General features: G+C 37.8%; 2 protein-coding genes across 7 annotated transcripts; both read right to left on the bottom strand.

Moving 5' to 3' along the window:
• Nucleotides 1-144: 144 nt before the first annotated feature.
• Nucleotides 145-3,909, bottom strand: LOC103988058 (uncharacterized). Of its 6 annotated transcripts, none has more exons than XM_009406564.3 (6): nt 3,438-3,909; nt 3,132-3,264; nt 2,385-2,532; nt 1,842-1,878; nt 1,281-1,575; nt 145-1,187 (listed from the first exon to the last, which is right to left on the bottom strand). In XM_009406564.3, exons 1-6 carry the CDS (start codon nt 3,621-3,623, stop codon nt 1,075-1,077), a joined length of 912 nt encoding a protein of 303 aa, XP_009404839.2. In that variant the 5' UTR covers nt 3,624-3,909; the 3' UTR covers nt 145-1,074. The 6 variants fall into 6 exon arrangements, with proteins under 6 accessions (XP_009404839.2, XP_064969030.1, XP_009404843.2 ...); XM_065112958.1 differs by having other exon boundaries at nt 145-1,207; nt 1,285-1,575; XM_009406568.3 differs by having other exon boundaries at nt 1,285-1,575; nt 3,438-3,906.
• Nucleotides 3,910-8,095: 4,186 nt separating this feature from the next.
• Nucleotides 8,096-18,445, bottom strand: LOC135615009 (uncharacterized). Its single transcript, XM_065112957.1, has 12 exons — nt 18,145-18,445; nt 16,190-16,336; nt 15,991-16,105; nt 15,812-15,906; nt 15,481-15,584; nt 14,894-14,931; nt 13,813-14,048; nt 12,891-12,984; nt 12,589-12,779; nt 10,538-10,757; nt 8,659-8,826; nt 8,096-8,570 (listed from the first exon to the last, which is right to left on the bottom strand). The coding sequence occupies exons 1-12, from the start codon at nt 18,358-18,360 to the stop codon at nt 8,389-8,391; spliced, it is 1,806 nt and encodes a 601-aa protein (XP_064969029.1). The 5' UTR covers nt 18,361-18,445; the 3' UTR covers nt 8,096-8,388.
• Nucleotides 18,446-18,584: the final 139 nt, after the last annotated feature.

Here is an 18,584-nt window from a genome sequence, read left to right as displayed (position 1 = left end):
CAAATCAAATAAGACTTAACTTTTTTTCGAAAAAAATACATATAATTTGCATTTCTCCAAAATCATCCATTCCACTCCCCTCCTCATCAATCACAGAACTATCTTGATGTATATTAAAAGCAGAACAATCATGAAGAGCAATCATAATAATCAAGCTACTTGAAACTATTAGCAGCAGTGGATTGCAGAAGGGTATCTGATAAAGTAGCATGCCTACCTAGTTATTACAAGATCCAGTTCTTAGTACATAGGATATTAGGAATACAAGTCTCTGAGTCTCTCTAATCCTAAACAGAGAGAGAGAGAGAGAGAGAGAGAGAGAGAACCAGCAGCAACAGTAACATAAGTTCCTCTAACTTTAAGCAGCAGAAGAGAGAGAGAGTGATGAGGCTCTTGGACCTAACCATGGTGGTGTAGAAGCAGTAGTGTTAGTTAGGGAGAGGAAGAACCCATGAGACTAAAAATATATCTCGAGGGTCAGAACTCCACAGCCATATGTGGAGTTCATAGTACTGTCAGCTGGAACAGGGAGTAGAGCGCCATGCCAAAAACAAACACCAGCTCTTCTCTACACCTCCCTGGATTTTGGAGCTAAAACTCCCCATGGAGTTTAGCCACAAATGTTCACACAGAAGCTAAGTCAACAGAACAGAGGGTTAGTGAGTTCATCTTGCCTTTCCCTAGGCAAGTTGACTTCTTGTGGTTGATCACACTGGTGCAGTTGACATATAGGGTTGGGTTGATCAGTGAAGGTCATAGAAGACTTGAAATGCTTCTCTGTAACAGTGTATAAGCCCATCTCAGGGCAGTAGGATTAGATGGAGATGATTTAACCCCGACCAGGGGATAAAGGAGTGGACACTGCACAGCTAGTGCAGCATCAAGTAATGGATTTGGAGTACTTGTAGTTGTGCTCCTCCAGTCTTGAGCTCGACTGACACTGTTTGCCCCTGTGGGACTCGATTTGGTCTGCGGAAGACCATGGGGTGGAAACCTGGGACTTGTGTTAGAGACGATGGACAGACTCACAGACAGGTAATGGGAATAAGGATGGAGGATGAAGAAGAACCATGGTTAGGCCAAGGGATGCTCTGGTGCGGTAGGTGCAGCGAAGTGAGCGGGAATGTGTCTGTAGTGATGGGGTGTTGGACTCGGCAGGGTTGGAGCTGTGAGAGCCATTGTCATGCCTGTTTTAGAGCAGAAGACACTGTTAAAAATATTAGTACCCCGAATTGTAGACATGGTGATCCAATCTCAAGGAACAATGCCTTGGGACAAACCTGCCTGTGCTGCGGGGCTCATGGCGAGGGACACGGGAGCTCCATGCAGCAGGGAGGACGGGAAGCCCGTCACCCCCGCCGTGGTGGTCATTGCAGAGTACTGGAGCATTTGAGGGTACTGCATGCCGTATCCTTGACCCTGATGAGGATAAGCCGCGGCGGCGCCGCCCTGTCCAAACTGGAAGTATGGGTAGTAGCCGGTGGTTCCAGCGGCCACCCCAGTTGCTGCTCCTCCGTAGAGTGGGTATTGAGTGGCTGCTCCACCATACATGTTGTAGTAGCTCTGGTGATCAGACTAAAAAGTAGTGAGTACTTGGTAAGTAGATGGTGTAGATAACTTTGTTTGATCTTCTTATATCCCTCAACGAGACGACAAAGATTCTTGTCTTCGAACAAGAACATGTTCTTGCAATAGTGAAGGTTCTGAGAAACCGGCATTGGTTCCACAACAAAAAACAAGTAGACACAGACGAGTACTACAAACGAAAACATTGGAACTTCATATCTCTTTCTATCTTTTCCTCGGAACAATGCATGCAAATGGGATCAAGTGGGACATACCGTAGCGTAGTTGTACTCAGCGGAATATGGTGAGAACCTGAAATCGCAGGTGGGAAGCCAGAAGTTAGCGTTCCGTTCATGACAGCCATGCTCATACATGCACACTTGAAGAAAGAATCCTCATGCAGGTTTAGAATGTAACCACGATTCTAGGAGAAAGCTACGTTCAACATGATCTACAAGCATAAGTTCATACGTGTACGTAAAAGCATATCTACATGCATTGTTACCTGCTTTACTTAAACGAGAGAGAGAGAGAGAGAGAGAGAGAGAGAGAGAGAGGATGCCAGCTTTTGTGAGTGGGAACATGGAAAAGAGGATGAGTACTGTTCTTGTGAATAGTATATAGAAGACACAGCTGTGTAATACTGCTCGGAAGCAAGCATCGAGGCATGGAGAAGGATGAAGGTAGAGTTGGTGTAGATGGTGCAAGAGCAGGCCGCCATGATCGATCTCTCATGGGCCTGCTTTTTTAGGGGCAAGTGAGCGTGCATGTGCTGGCATCTGAACCTAACAATGTGTGTCGACTTCTTTACAGCTTACCCATAGACATAATAAGGAAGCCCTTGTTGGATGGCATAATGAGGGAAGGCGGCAGCAGCAGCAGCAGCAGCCGAAGCAAAAGCTGTTCCCATCCCACCTTGAAGGCCTGCCTGAAAAGATTTCACGACCCTAAAGTTCCTGCTCCCTCCTGTAAGATAAAGAACAATGGTGTTATCATCATCATCGTCAACCTCAGTCGCACTGCAGCACAGTGTTGTCTCCTCCACGGAAAGGAATCCAAGGTAACAATCCCACAGTTGAGTTGAGGAAGAGTGAGACTCACTATAGCAAAAACAAAAATAATACTGATGACTTTACCTTAATGAATGAACAGATTCGATTCCTAGGATGGATGATGTGCTTGTCCCTTCGGCCTTTTCTCTATAGGCTTTGTTTTGTATTGAATAGCAAGTTTAAATTACTGTGACCTCATTATTTTTCTCTCAACCTTTTTGTGATTCTACACCATCAAACTTTAACTGAGCTCAAGAATAGCAACATGGGGGAAAAGGTCATGTTGATGCTCGATCATACAGCTAATGATGCCAGCATACTTTATTAGTAGAGTCAGTTGTCTCAGGCACAATGAAATAAGCATGATCCGGCATAAAGATATCATATCTTGCATCTATCACCTACATTATGAACTCCATTTCTTGGCCTCATGAAAGAGCAGAATATAAATTATGATTTGATCATTAATCTTGGTTCTTTGTTTAGCAGAAATTTGGAAAATGATTTGCTTACCATGAAGAGGTGTTGTAGGTTTAGATCTTTGAAGCCCTAAGGAGGCAAGGTTACAGTTAGCCCTCCTTCCATCGATGACGGGAGAAGGATCTATGCAAGCTCTCATGGCAGCCTCCGGCTCGCGAAATGTAACCTAGGAGGATGTGTAACAAGAACAAAGTAAGGAATACAATTCAGCTTATCGATTCTTAATGAGATCGTAGATCCAGATTCTCCGGTATAGGAGTCACAGCTATAGATCTTCCTTTTTTGTAATCTTAGCTGCAGATGATGGTAAGGAAGGAAGAGTGAGAAAGAAGGACTTACAAATCCATAGCCTTTGGATCTTCCTGTGTTCTTATCAGTGATGACAACAGCCTCGAGGATCTCCCCAAATTGCTCAAAGTATTTACTCATGGTGTCTCTTTGGGTCTCCCAAGCAAGCCCCCCAACAAATACCTTGGTGTAAGTGGTGTCTCCAAATTGGCCTGCCACATTAGTTGGTGGAGTCATCTTCCCCCTCCCCAGATCCTTCTCTTCTCCTCCTTCCTTCTCCTCCTCCTCCTCCTCTCAACTCCCCAATCCTAAGCGACGAGCAGAAAGATCAGCCACCAAATCTAGCAAGAGATGGTCAAGGCTTTGGATGTGTGTTCTGTTAGGCCCAGAGAAGAGAGAGAGAGAGAGAGAGAGAGAGAGAGAGAGGATAAAGCTAGAGGGAGGAAAGGGAAAGACTACAAGGAGAAGGGACCTATGGCATTATATACTCTCCTTAAAACACTGCTGTTGTTGCTCACATGAGTTGGTGTATGGGACTCACCTTCTTGATGGACAAAGATGACAGCAGAAGGCATTGGTTGTGATGGAATTGAAAGGACTTAACCGTTGGAAATTTTCTTGGAGAAGGGAGAAGAGAGAAGAGAGATGCATATTAGAGACACTCAAGAATTAAGAACCTTCATCGATCATCATAAATTATACAATCTTAATGTCTCGAGCCTTAGATCTGTCTGTCTAACATAATTTAGCGATATGTTACATTGTCCAACAAGGACTTTTTACTTGTACTCTTAAGCTAATCTCTTATCTAATCACATGTTAGTGATGGATTTGTATCTCTTTATCACCCATTGCAACAAACAACACCAAGAAGAAGCCTTCCAGCAAGACAGCAGATGATTTCCATGGAGTGTGGACAGGCAGACTTGGATGTGGAAAGCACTTCACTTTGTTGCTGTCTCCCTCACAATTAATGAAGTTTTTTTTTTTTTTTTTCTGTTTTTTCCTTCATCAACCATCCAAAAAAACCATTGTATTTATATTTTTCTTTCATGTGTATTTTTGGGTATATATAAATAAATATATATATATATTGATTGATAATTTATTAGATGTTAATACATCTTTTGTTGGATATATATTTATTATGAAGGGAATAAAAAGAGAAATAGCTTTCGGCAACTAAAGATGATGTCTCTCGCACGCCATGTGAGTCGCATCCATCAACCCTAGATGTTGTTCAATGCACCAATTTGGCCGATGTGACTAACACCATGATAATAATGCTCGGTCAGCATAAGATAAATCCACAATTAACGACACGAGAATCTATCGTTCCAATATCTCGTAGCCCTCGTAGGGGCGAGATAACGTTATCCAAGGAGAAATGAGAATGTTGGGTATGGAAGTTGATTGGTTTGGCGGCGGATTTCGTCCAAGTTAGGTGAGGGTGGTCGTCCTTCTACTATTATAATCTCTTGTCGGCTAGCGGACTAAATTGACAATATGGTTGGGAGATTAGTTGTGTAGTTAGTCATTTACTATGCAATGGAAAGATGAGTTACGATCGTCGGTTGACTTCGACTCGGTGTATGTGGTTTGTCCACGTAGCCATGATGGAGTTGACTCGGTCGATCTCGAAGCTTGGAGGCTCCGTATAGCGTCAAGATAGTACGTTAGTGCGACGTATTCTTCTCTCATCAATGAGAGTAGAAACCATATAGATATCCTTTGCTTCCACCCACACTATACCTTTACGCATCGCAAGCTTCGCTTTCTCGACATTCCACCCGAGAAACATTACATGCAATTAATGTCGAGTACTACTTATTATCGGGGACACGATAATAAATAACGTTTATAGTTCATTATACTTAATGATGGTATGAATCTTATAAGTTAAGATGCAGTGTAGGATAATTATTAAGAGGAAAATTAGAGACTAATAAGGATCGAAAGGAGCTTAGAAATGAGGGATAAAGTGGGCCGACAAGAAGGAAGGGAGCACAGCAAGGAAGACAGACACGCGTTGTGGTATGTCTATCTTTCCTGCCGTCACAGCTGTGTCCAACTTCTTCTTCGTCGGCTGCGGGTTTGACCGGGAGAAAGCTGACAAGGAAAACTTGGGAGAGGAGAGGAGAGGACAAACGACATCAATCGACGGTGGTGGTGCGTCCCATCCCTAGCTCGAGCTTTGGCCACCCTTTTTGTGTTTTGGGATCCCCACCATTGCCACGCATCCGTTTCCGAGTTGTGATCTTTTCCGTTTATTATGTAGATTTTTTCGTTTACATAATTTGCTTGCTAAAGATTCCATAGAATCGACAACATCAGTGATATTTTTGAATAAAAAATAGATTTTTTGAACGAGGTTGTCGAGTGAGTATTCATGGGCAGAGTAAGATCCATCCATCACAATGAATAGAGGGTCTTCGAGTATTGTAGAATTGATTTCATGGGCATAGTAGGAGGATCTCCTTTCAAAATTAATTTTTAAATTTTGGAGGGCGAAACTAAGGTTAAGGTTCATATTGGTCTTTGTGGTTTTGATCATAGATTACTATCGTCCTTAGGTTTATTTATATTTAAAATAATTTATATATTTTTTTAAAAATATAGTATATAAGTTTCTCTTATCAAGTCTGAGTTAATAGATGTTAGAGTTTACTTACGTGACATACTGACTCATAATAAATTATCAATATAATAATATATATAATTTAAATTTAAAAAAAGATTTATTTTAACTCATGTGGTTTTGGTCATGACCACTTAAATCTCTATGATTTTATTTGTATTTAAAATAATTATTATATTTTTTAAAACGTAGTATATAAGCCCCTTTCATCAAGTCTGAGTTTACAGACATTAGAGTTTGCTTACGTAACATATTAACACATAATAAATCATTAATATAATAATATATATAATTTAAGTTTTTTTTAAAAAGATATATCTTGTCGAGGAAGAGGAAGCGACAAAGGCCATATCGACGGACAAAGGGAGAGAGGCAGAGGTAGAGGAGACCGGAGGCGAAGGTGAGGAAGATTTGAGCCACCAAGTCATAGGTGCGATGGCTGGGAGCATAGGAGAGGACGGAGTGAGAGGCAATAGGGACGAAGATGTATAGAAGGAGGAAAAAGGACCAAGAGATTATTACATGCCTAGCGTCTGACTAATCGATGCACATCCATTCGAGACAGGACCGAAAGCTCCTGAGATTATTACTAGCACAAGAGAGGCTGCGTGCATACAATGCCCTATTAGGCAGCAATAGCTTAGTGCTGTTAGTGGTGATCATTTCCATGATGATGCCACCTCCTGCTATTGATGATGGCCTTAATTTTTTAAAATTAAATGATATATTATTATATTATTTTTTAAAATTAAATGATATATTATTATATTAATAGTTTATTATTAGTTAATATATCATGTAAGTAGACTTTAATGTTTGTTAACTCAAACTTAACATGAGGGGATTATCTGTTATATTTTTGAAAATGTATGAATTATTTTAGACACGAGTAAAACTATAAGGGTTTAAATGATGAGCTAAAATATATATTTTTAAAATTTAAATTATCTGTATCATTATATTAATAGTTTATTATGAGTCAGTATATCACATAATCGAACTCTAATATTTATTAACTCAGACTTGACGGAAGAGACTTATATGCTACGTTTTTTAAAATATAAGAATTATTTTAGATACGAATAAATTATAAGAGATTAAATGATCTAAGCTATAAATGAGAGTATCATTGATTAAAATAATTACTCTTAACATAATGTAGATGGTTTAAGGTGTTTTTATCTTTTTTTTTTCAATAGAATATATTATTATTATTATTATTATTATTATTATATATATATATATATATATATATATATATATATATATATATATATATATATATATATATATATATATATATATATATTATGGACTTGTGCCGAGATACATGGCTTCAAAGGTGGCGTACGCTGAGAGACCGAGCGCAAAGGTGGACGACGATTCACTTACGTGAGGAAGATGAACGGTGTAAAGTTGTGTAAATGATCAAATATAGCCGAGAAACAAGAGAAAGAGGGTTCATGTAAATGGTAAAGATGAGATTTGATCCTATAAACATATGATAAAAATCTAGGCAGCGTCGACAAATCAAATTTAATTTATATAATAGAACAAATCACTTTCGGTGTGCAAACTGCATCAGCTATCAGCTTTCGTATGAACAAACTCTGACCACTGGGTTCGATCGAATTGCTGACAAGAACTAGAAAAGACAACAGAAAAAGAAAAAGGTGTTGGAGATTACCTCCTAACAGTTCACGGGCAGCCACATCTCATGACGAGCAAATATTCCCAATACGATGCGTCAATCGTAGTGCGTCATCCCTTCGGTGGCAGTAGTACTATCGCAAATGCCTGTCCAGAATCATCTATATACATATGAACAATCATGATGGGGAATGAACGGCACGAACTGTCTCCATAATATGATCAAAGGAGTAGAATGTGAAGGAAAAAAACAACTCAACCGGATCAACCAACGACACTTCAGCTACCCATCAAATCAACGTGGTTGTCCTGACAAAAACAATTCAATACTATCTCTGTAAGCACATAGTTGTCCTCATCAACTGAAAAAGAAATCTCAATGGCAAACGGCCACACAGAACAAGCCCAAGCCCCACCAAAATATCAAAGAAATGATCTTCTAGCGGACCGATGTCTTATTACATCCCAAGCAATGTATTTGGATACTCAAAAAAAGAGTTTCATCAAACCCCAACCTCAAACTATTGTTAGTAATGCGCCAGTGATTTGCTTGCTTGTACCATGTAGTCAGCAAAGCAGCCTTATCATACATCCAGCTAAGCCAGCAACGGCCAATTGAATTGTTGGGCCAAGTTATATCCCACGAAGAGGATCCGAGACAGTTTTCTAAGTCAGCCCAAACTAAAAGAAGTACAGCTAGGGTAGGTACCGAGATCAATTGGTCTTCTTGTCGCCAACAGTCGTAGCATCACCTTCCTGTGCAGCAGAAGCATCACCAGATACCAAATTTCGGTTGCTCTGTGCTTCATCTTCACCACCAAAGCCGAATTCATTCACGCGATTCCTATCAACAGGGTATATCCATCTCTGGTATAGATATATCAGGAAAATAAGATCTGCACAGCCCATAAAAAATTGTTAGTTGAAAGTTTTACCACGAAGTTCTCACACAGGTTCAAACAAGCTATTCCAAGGATAACCCACCATCTCGGAAAACAGACAGACGATGCAGCATTGGCATTTTGATTACAAATGCAAAAAGATCATCAATGATGGTATTAAGGAACTTGTAGGTCATTTGCCGCCAAGGAAGATGTGCTACAGATTGAAGTTTGTAATTTATGAAAAGCTGTGGGCACATCATGATAAACCCTGCAGATAATGCACAAGGAATATATTAGTTACATAAAAGAAACAAGGCAAATGCATTATTGATCGACCAACTCAATTGGAAATTGTAAAGTTAAAGTTCCAACCAAAAGACAATGGTTTTGATATCAAATGTGACACAGGACAGATGCTTTGGTACCAAAACCTATGTAACATGAAAAGATAAATGTGCAAAGAAAATATTGTTTTAGGATTTACTAGTTGTAGGATAGGGAAAAAAAATAGATAAGAGAAAAAAATATTAATAGACTCACTTTGACTCAAGAATTTAACTCTCAAGGTAAAATCCTCACACCTCCACATCTCATGGAGGATGGCACCTTTATTATCAAAGGATATGTACCATAAAGATTTCTGAAAATCATTACTAGGGAATTGCGACCTTGTACCACCCAAAGATATCGAGGGGGAAAAACCTCAGTTCATCCCTTCTCTCATGATCTCATATTCAATTTTGTAGTCCCAAAGTATAAGGAAAAGAAAATACACTAAAGTATTCTGGATGATATTTAGTTACATCTACTTTTGCTTCAGAAGACGATATTCTTATTATAAATAATATACAATGTTTAATCTTTCAACAATATAGATAATTTGTCATATTCCATATATACAAGCATTTAAATATTAATTCAATACTAATTTTGATAACTCATCAAAATGGTGTGATAGCAGTATCCTAATCTATATTGCTTAGTATCATCAAGCTATATATGTATATTAAATTAATAAAAAAATAATTTAATCACAGTATATGTACATTTATCAATTAAATTAATAAAAAATAAACAGTATATGTACATTTATCAAGCTATACATACACTGGTACCAGTCCAATTGTTCTCAATTCCTAGTACATTTTTATCACATCATTTTCTTCTAGAAAAAATAAACTTGAGTGTTTTTCATTTATTGGTGCACAGTAACGGGTGTCATACAGGACGAACTTACTAGTTAACTAACTAGGATTAATGCTTATGCTAGTAAGATGCCAGAAAATCTTCAAACAAAAAAACACATTACACAAAATGCTTACCAATGGTATTGATGAACATCAAATCGTTGATGCTTAAAGAAAATAGGACACAAAACGTTTAGTGACTAAGACTCAGAAAAATGCTCACAGAACTTCAGAAAGGCTGGCTGAAAATTAAGATAATCAGGCTCGATATATGTCTAAAATGCATAGGTAAACTTTTTTTATGGGATGATATGATTATCTGAAAAGATAAATCAATGTATGTTACAGTAGTTAAACAACAAGCCTAATAGGAAACATAGAGTGTGCTCAACCTATAGGTCCATAGAATCACGGAATCCCAGGATGATGTGTAAAATTTATGCTGGTCACATCCAAGCATTAACGAGAGACGAGGGAATATATTGACAAAAACTCCAAAGTTCTAGATTGCCATTATACTAACTAAATTATGTGTTGCAAAAAACATATAGTGAACTCAAACATTTTGGCCATGATATGATGGTGATCCCAGATTCGTATGAGGCATAAATGTACGTTGGTGAACAGAGAATAAAAGAAAACACGCAAGCCTTAAGAACATTGACAGAGATAAAAGGTAAATTTAGGCACACCAGTGACAGAAGCTGCCACATCAAAAGAATGTTATAATGCCTTAAATAAAATGCAGCAGATGCAGTTTCTAACTAAAAAGAAAAAGAAGAGGGAGCTTACCAAACATGTAGACGCAGCTAGTGAGGGAAGAAAGTATCCAAGAATACCAGCTTTTATGTTGCTCGTACATTAGTGAATAAATGGAAAAGCAAGCAACGAGGAAGAAAAGCACATAAGATAGATACTTCATGGCAATATCATCATACTCCTTTGTTTTATTCTTGGCATACGACTCACGGTCTTGAAGTTTCAGCATGGGGATCCTTCCGCTTCTGTCAATCTGGTGTAGATATTAATGGAAAAGTTCAATGAAGACCATTTTCTAATTACATGTGAAGCTGAGATTAAAAAGAGTTTATCTTCTGGTTGAGTTGGATGTTTAATGTCTCAAACACTAAAACTCAACAATCACATATGACATCCACTCTCAATATAACTCCATAAACATCAAATATTACAAGGTACAGTAAAAACAAAGGACCTTGAACAAGTATTTGACACTTTAAACAGCTTAAATAATTACCAAATCGACTACTCTAGGCAAAACAAATTAAATCCCCAACAATGAATTTAGCTTCTCAGATGACTCTGGAAAACCACCTAAAAAACAAAACCAAATAACAATGGACTACATGACAACAAAGATTTAAACACTTTGCGCCATCATTGCAGTCCTCAGTCTGAAACGAGTGCAGATGTTGATTTAGATGCTAGAGAGCAGCAAGGTCAAAGAACATACAGGTCGGAAGTGTCTAGAATGGGAGTGTATATACAGGTGACTGTGTAGTTGTATATAATATACAAAAATATGCATATATCACGTGGATCAATGATTTAAAAAACGCTAGGCACCAAAAGGCACCAAAGCGAGGTGCTATAAAATATCAAAATATCAAAATATATAATATAATTAAAAATATAATTATTTAAACAAAAATATAATATTAAATTAAAAATATACTGTTAACACTATATTACTTAAGTTAGAAGAGGAGAAAAAATATTCTCTGAAATATTAAAATATAAAAAAATAAATAATATAATTAAAAACATAATTATTTAAATTAAAATATAATATTAAATTAAAATATACTGTTAACGATATATCACTTAAAGTTAGAGAGGGGAGAAAAAAAAATAAACAGTAACAAAAATAGCAACGGTGCTGAGAACGATAGTAGCGACAGCGGCGGAAGCTACGGACAGTAGCAATGACAACGGCGAAAGCTGCGGACAGCAGCAACGACAATGGCGGAAGCTGCGGATAGCGGCGACGAAGGCTGCGGACAGCCGCAGCAATAGTGACGGAAGCTCCAGACAGTGTCTGTCGGTGGTGGAGGAACCTGCGGTCCTCTCCCTTGACAATGGAAGGATGCGACAGCAAAAGGAAGCTAGGGGGCCGTCGGACTCGTCTGTCAACAATAGAGGAAGGCTCGGTCCGCTACGTCTGCAGCGAAAGCAGCGGTAGAAAGCATCGACGACGGAGGCAGAAGGAGCGCTAGGGTTCCTCGAGGTCGCTTAGGCATGAAGCATGGTTTTGAGGTAAGAAACTACGAACCGAACCAGCCTTAAACTGGTTCGGTTCGCCTAATAGAGTCAGGCGCTCACTAGAAGCGCCCAACGCAAACACCCAAGCGATGCCTCATTGAAGCGCGTCGCCTAGTGCACACACGAGGTGCTCGGGCCTCGCCTCGCCCGAGCGCCTATTTAAATCACTGACTTGGATTATCTAAAAAAATGAAAAGTACAAATAAATCTTTTATCTGATCTACACTTTTTTGTTTTATTTGCTTTCAACAACTCGCACACAGAGTAGAAAGGTTTTGAAATTGTAAAAGTGATATATTTGGTTCCTACCAAAGCATGATTTTCCTGAATAGTACAAGTCACAAATCCTATGGAACTTCTAAATCATGGAGTTTGTGAAGTGGGTGAGTTGGAGTTTATGCAACATCCATGGAACTCAGGTCCTATCTCTGAAAATTTGGTGTGGTCAACAAACACCTCATACATTGAACAAACAAAGTTTTATCAAGGTATTTCTTAGGTTATTCTGCGCATTGTATGCACTATGCAATTATCAGGGAACAAGAGTAAAAGATGGAGCTTACCACAATGTGCATGGCTTTCCCAATTTTCCAAAACTCAATGCAGCACCCAATTCCAGAACTAGCTAGTATCATCCAAGAGGTTTCATTATCCAGGAGGTAAAGGAAAACAATCAGCTGACATATGAAATTCACAACAACTGATTTTGCAGACAGTCCTTCCATAGATTTGTTTTTATTCCAAAATTGAATATCTGCAAAAAAATAAATATAATCTTATAGTTTTGATCCTTTATTTTGGCATTAAGCATAACAGTGGTTTATCAGTACTTTGTAATATCTTCAAAGTTGTCATGTTGACATACCATTCTTGAAAGCCAAAAAATCAAACACAGAATGTAGTAGAGATACAACCATAGTCACCCCCAGTAGATATGGGTTTCCTTCCAAGAATACCCTCTGTCAGAAAGATCAAATTAGTCATTAAAAGCAGACAGAAAGATCAAATTAGTCTTTGAAAGATGAGAGACACTACCAGAATGGATGCATAAAATTATCAACAAATAAAATCCAGAGAGATATCTAGAATTAAATGAACAAAACAAAATATAATACATCAGAATATACTGATTACAAAAGTAGGTATAGTCATCTAAACAATATGACCGATACTTTTGCCTACCAACTGAACTACGACAACATAGTATCTCTAAAGTTCAAAGAATGATACTTACCTAATCCTGTACTTTTCTTGAGATCTTACAGCTGACCCAATAACATTTCACCAATACGATATCTGGTCTAAAACTTTAGTATTAAAACAACTGTTTTCTGCCTCTTTCAGCATTAACCTTTAACTAGTTGAAATGCAAACCGAGTACCTTTACTTCAAGATGAATGGTAAAGTATTTCAAGCACATTAATGGATTTGTTAAAGCAATGGCATTTCAACAAGACTTAATTTATCCAAAAATATATTGCATTCAGATTTGCAAGATATAGTAGATTATTTCCATATAATTAACAAATCATTAAGCCTCGATCTCAATGGTAGGGAAAGATCTACTTTTGTCTTGTAATTAATAAAACATCAATGCAATCAGATTTATGCATAGATCAAAATACATTATCTAAAAAAAGAAAATAAAAAGGATGAACATACTGGATCAAAAGTTATATACCAAAATAATTAGTTCTTGAAAATTGAAATAAACTATTGTGTAGCTTCAATGCATAGAAAAGCTCAGCAATTTGACAGCAAAACTTACTACTGTCATTTCAGTATACCTTAAGTTCGTCAGCCTCGCCTTCGAGCATGCTTCCATAACTACGATGGATCTGAAAAGACTGCTCAATCTGTAAAAACAATTGCCACTTAGTCAAGCTAATGGGACCTAACTCCAGATTAAGAGGCAATTCTGCCACGGTCTCATTGAGTGATATTAGCTTGTCCCTTAAGAGCCAAAATTCATTAAAGAAAATTGTAGGGAAGTAGTTCGCTGTGGTTGCCTCTATGTTTAAATCTGCCATCTGGGGTCAAGGTATTCAATGTTATTACCATTTAGAGTCATCATGTTATATAAATAAGCAATCCCAACTTAAGCATTTTACAATGTCAATATCAAGCAGAGAACAACTCAAAGCATTATTTTACAAAAGAGAACAAAATTATTATCTTGAAATAGAAGGTGGAAAATGATCAAGTTCAACATCCGGAAAATGTAAAAGAAAACTATATCGATAAACTCCATAAAACATAAATTTAAATGATTCACAACATGCAAATTTGAAAAGATTTTGATAAAGCTACATAAGGTAATGAGTAGGACAAAATAGGCGATTGACAAGAGCTATGTGCCATTATGAAGAGCTTGAGAACCCCCCCCCCCCCCAATCATAGAGGTGGCAGAGTCCTGAACCTATGAGAACCTGCCCCAAGCCCATATAGACATGACAGATCTTTCCCACCAATCAGTTCGGGTCAATTTTTTCTAGGATATCATAAAGTCCTGCATCCAAATATTAACTGTAACCCTGGCCATCTCCAGCCCTTCTTGCTTGCACATCTCCCTCTGCCCTTCTCCTCCATGTTTTATCCCACAAATTTCACCCCTTCAATATCCAGGGATGAGCTAGACTTGGGAGAAACAAGTTCCTTAATAAACGTCAAAAATTAGCAACAAGAATTACCAACACTGGCTAATGAACTATGCCACAACTTATAATATTGCAAGGGTGTTACAACAAAATGAGGCAAAACAAATCTTGGACAGTGGAAAATTCAATTTACAGTTACAACTACCAAAAGATAGTAAATCCACTATAGACTCAATTCAAGCATGCAATTAATGTATGAAACACAGGATACAGCCAGCGATATTTGGAGGAACATTGTTATGAGGGTATCTGCAGTTAAACAAAACAAGAGAAAATTAGAATGGTTTACAATAAATAAATAAATGTTATGCATGTTCTGGTTCTCAACATATGCCAGCCACAAATAAATCTGAACAATCTATTCACAATCCTTTTTAGCAAGTTACATGTAATTTTTTATCAAACATACTGCAGGATCAAACTTGTGACCCCTTATATGATACCAATATAATGTACGATGAAAACAGGATTGATTTAGTTCAAAGGTAGATGTGGACATGAACATCACATGTACCAGATATGGCAGCACAAGAAAATAATAAAGGAACTAAATCAGACTCATCAATTGATCAAGATTTGAGTCAGCTAAGAGATATCCTTCCATCATATAAGGGGTCACAAGTTGGATGCCTAATCTGAAATGTAAAAAAAATTACATCTGCAATATGTATTAGAAACAATTATACCACATCACATTCTAGTCAATCGGCTCAAATATTATCAAATAAGTGTCGTTGTTGTTGATTCCTTTTCTTTTTTTTTTCTTTTTTTTGTTGTGGGGAGCAGGTTGGGAAGTACCTTGTGAAATCATCAACAAGGTTAATAGTGATATTTGGTTTCCAGTATGAAATCCATTCTACAGGACCCACATCTTTGGCTTCAACTTGAGAATCATCCTTCAACTGTAGGAACCACATAAAAGTTTGTCAAACCAAGGAAATATGAGAAGAAAGGTAAAAAGGCAGTCCCATTTTCCACAACCAAAAGAGGATCAAGAAGACCAGAAAAGAAAATAAAAGAAAAGAAATCAATTTATTACTAAAAAGTCATCTAACAGCTAACTTTTAAGAGATCAGTTTTCATGTATGTAAAACCTAAATTGCAAATGAAACTAAGAGATAAGCATAACCTCAGCAACTGATTCTTCCCCTTCAGAATCCTTGGAACTGCCTAGCAAGCTCTTCTTTTTGCCAGATTTTGACTTGGGCAAGAAGGCAACAACGGCTGAACAAAATAAAAATATGTAAGCTCAATACGGACCATTACCCAATTAACCTAAAAAAAAGCCATAGAAACTGAAATACTCACAATGGGTCCTACTAAAGGCAGATAATGGTTCATATTCAGGATCATTAGGATCAGGAGGGTAACCCGAGCGAGCAAAGAAAACATGAGCATACAGGCTTCCATTGTGTTTTACAGCCTACAAGTTACATGATACCGTTGTATGCTCAATGAGATATGAACCAAAAACTAAGGTCCATATATACAAAATCGATATGGTTACCTCTGATGGATAATACTTCAAGGATAAGGATCTAGTACTACTCTGTTCCCAAACTGCATAAGGAATATTTGTCTCATGCCAAACAAGGGCATCCTCATCACCGAAGTCCTTAAACTTCTCCTTCTCAGAAAGATAAAGCCACATATCCTGGCCATTAGAAAAGTAACAAAAGAAATCTGATCATGCACCATAAAATTATATAGAAGAGTTCATTATGACAATAAAGCACAACAACAGCACAAAAAAAATCCAAAACACAAAAAATGATAAGCTTGTACAATATCCTTTTCTCATACTCTTAATAGGAATATTGATTGGAAGAGTGTTAGTGGAATGTGGACACACCATAAAAAATCCTGTTGCAGTACACATCCACATGTAAATGTGTATTCATGTGTTGCATATGTATGAAAAAATTATAACTCATCAAACTTGTTAAAGTGGATTTATAATAATATAATAACCTTTTTGAAGACTTATCTTCTGATATTTTAGTTATGCACTTGACATATAAGTACCATAGGTTCCTTATCACAATTATATTTCTCCACAAGTCTCCTACGAATTTCTGAAACCTTGCAGTGTTCAGTATTTGAACATCATCTGACGTGAAATTGTGTACCAATCTATGGTGAAAGTTTGCATTTCTCTACTGATGTTTTTAAAGTACTTATTCAAAACGAATTTTCATGAGTTAAATTAACTGATGAACAACATATAGCTCATACAAAGCAAGAACTACCATAAGTTCATTTCTCATTGAATTACATACATATAAGTTCAACTTATTAAATGCAACTAGTTGGGTTGCCCAAGAAACTAATTGTACAACACATTTGAGTTAGGAGCTCCAATTTGTTGTTTTGTAAGCAACAAAAGTAACCTTCTTATTGTAGACTTCAATTTGAAACCTTATAGTGAATATGAACACTTCAAAGGACTGCAACCACAAGCATCGGCAGATGTCACAAGTCTCGATCAATGTAATCAAAATCCTGATTATCATAAGATCTGAATGCTCAAGGGTCCACGAGTTGTAAGAACAAACCTGGTGAAAGAACAATAAAGCCTCAAACTCAACAATCCCCCTTTGACAAGGCTTCCCCTATAGTCACTGCATCCAACCATGGAAACACCCCCCAATATGATTTCACAAGTTCTTAGATCTGGATCTTCATGAAGTCAAACAAATCATGGGATAGCCAAAGCCTAGTGGGAGCAACTGGTTTAGCAAAAACAAGCTCCATAAAGAAAGAAAAGAGAAGGCTATCAACTGCATAGGCATAATAGCTTACCTTCCAAAACATCAACATGCAATGCCAATTACCACGAAATAACATACTAGTCCGATATGGCCTTTGAATAGTCTTTTGTACAATCACAAGTTAAAACTTACAGGTATTCATCTAAACTAGTTATCCATCATGTATCAAAATGACCAATGCCAATCAATCCTAAGTATCTTTTCTTATCTGTGGCCCTAAGAGAACTCGGCAAAAATTTGTAAACAATGAAAAGGCAAATTTACCACTAAATAATAGGCAACAAAAAAGTCATAAAAAGAAGAAATCAGAAAAATAAAACATATGTAACAAATACAAGTAGATCATAACATCAGGCAAATTGGTTACTAGAACTGAATAAACTTCAGTCACTATGTATGTCCTCAACAAGAAAATTTAAAGAATGATGGTTTGTATTCCAAGTCCATGCTCTTCATCGAACAAAAACTCATACATCGAACCAGAAAATATCTTATTTTGGAAAGGCTGTGGATCTTGAATTACTCCAAGGTTTAACGTTTCTCGCTAAGCCTGCCCGTATATCATCACACCATCACATGTTCAGCCAAAAAGATGATCGTTTCATTCTTATGTATAAGGATCCGATCACAGGATCAAATCTCGAATAAAAAGATTAAAATAACTAGGGTTTGGGAGAGCGAAGAGACGGACCAATTGCTCGCCCTTGGGGAATAGATTAGACATGAGCTGGGAGGTCTCTGCGGGCTTCTTGGGACCGAAGAACTTCATGGCGAAGTACCATAACACAGCCATCCGCACGATCCCCGTCAACGACTGCCCGAGACCCGCCTGCTGCTGTTGCGGCGCCTGCCGCCCCGGCCTCCCCGCTGCCGCCGCAACCATCGGTCGTCCCTCCGGTTCCGCCATCGTCGCCCGCCGGGGGAATCCGATCCAACCACAACGAGCAACAGAGCCAGGGGGGTCGAAGGAAAGGGAAATTGGAAATCGGCGAGAGGCGAAAGGGATTGAAATAGAGAGGGCACCGATTAGCACATAATATAATATACCTGACCATCCTTGAATCGATTACCCACTTTTCTACCTGCTTTGTAAGTGACGAACATAAAGGCACCATGATGGCTTCATACCCC

This window comes from Musa acuminata, chromosome BXJ2-6 (assembly GCF_036884655.1).
Source record: "Musa acuminata AAA Group cultivar baxijiao chromosome BXJ2-6, Cavendish_Baxijiao_AAA, whole genome shotgun sequence".
NCBI lineage: Eukaryota > Viridiplantae > Streptophyta > Magnoliopsida > Zingiberales > Musaceae > Musa > Musa acuminata.
This window is presented reverse-complemented; position numbering and strand designations above follow the sequence as displayed.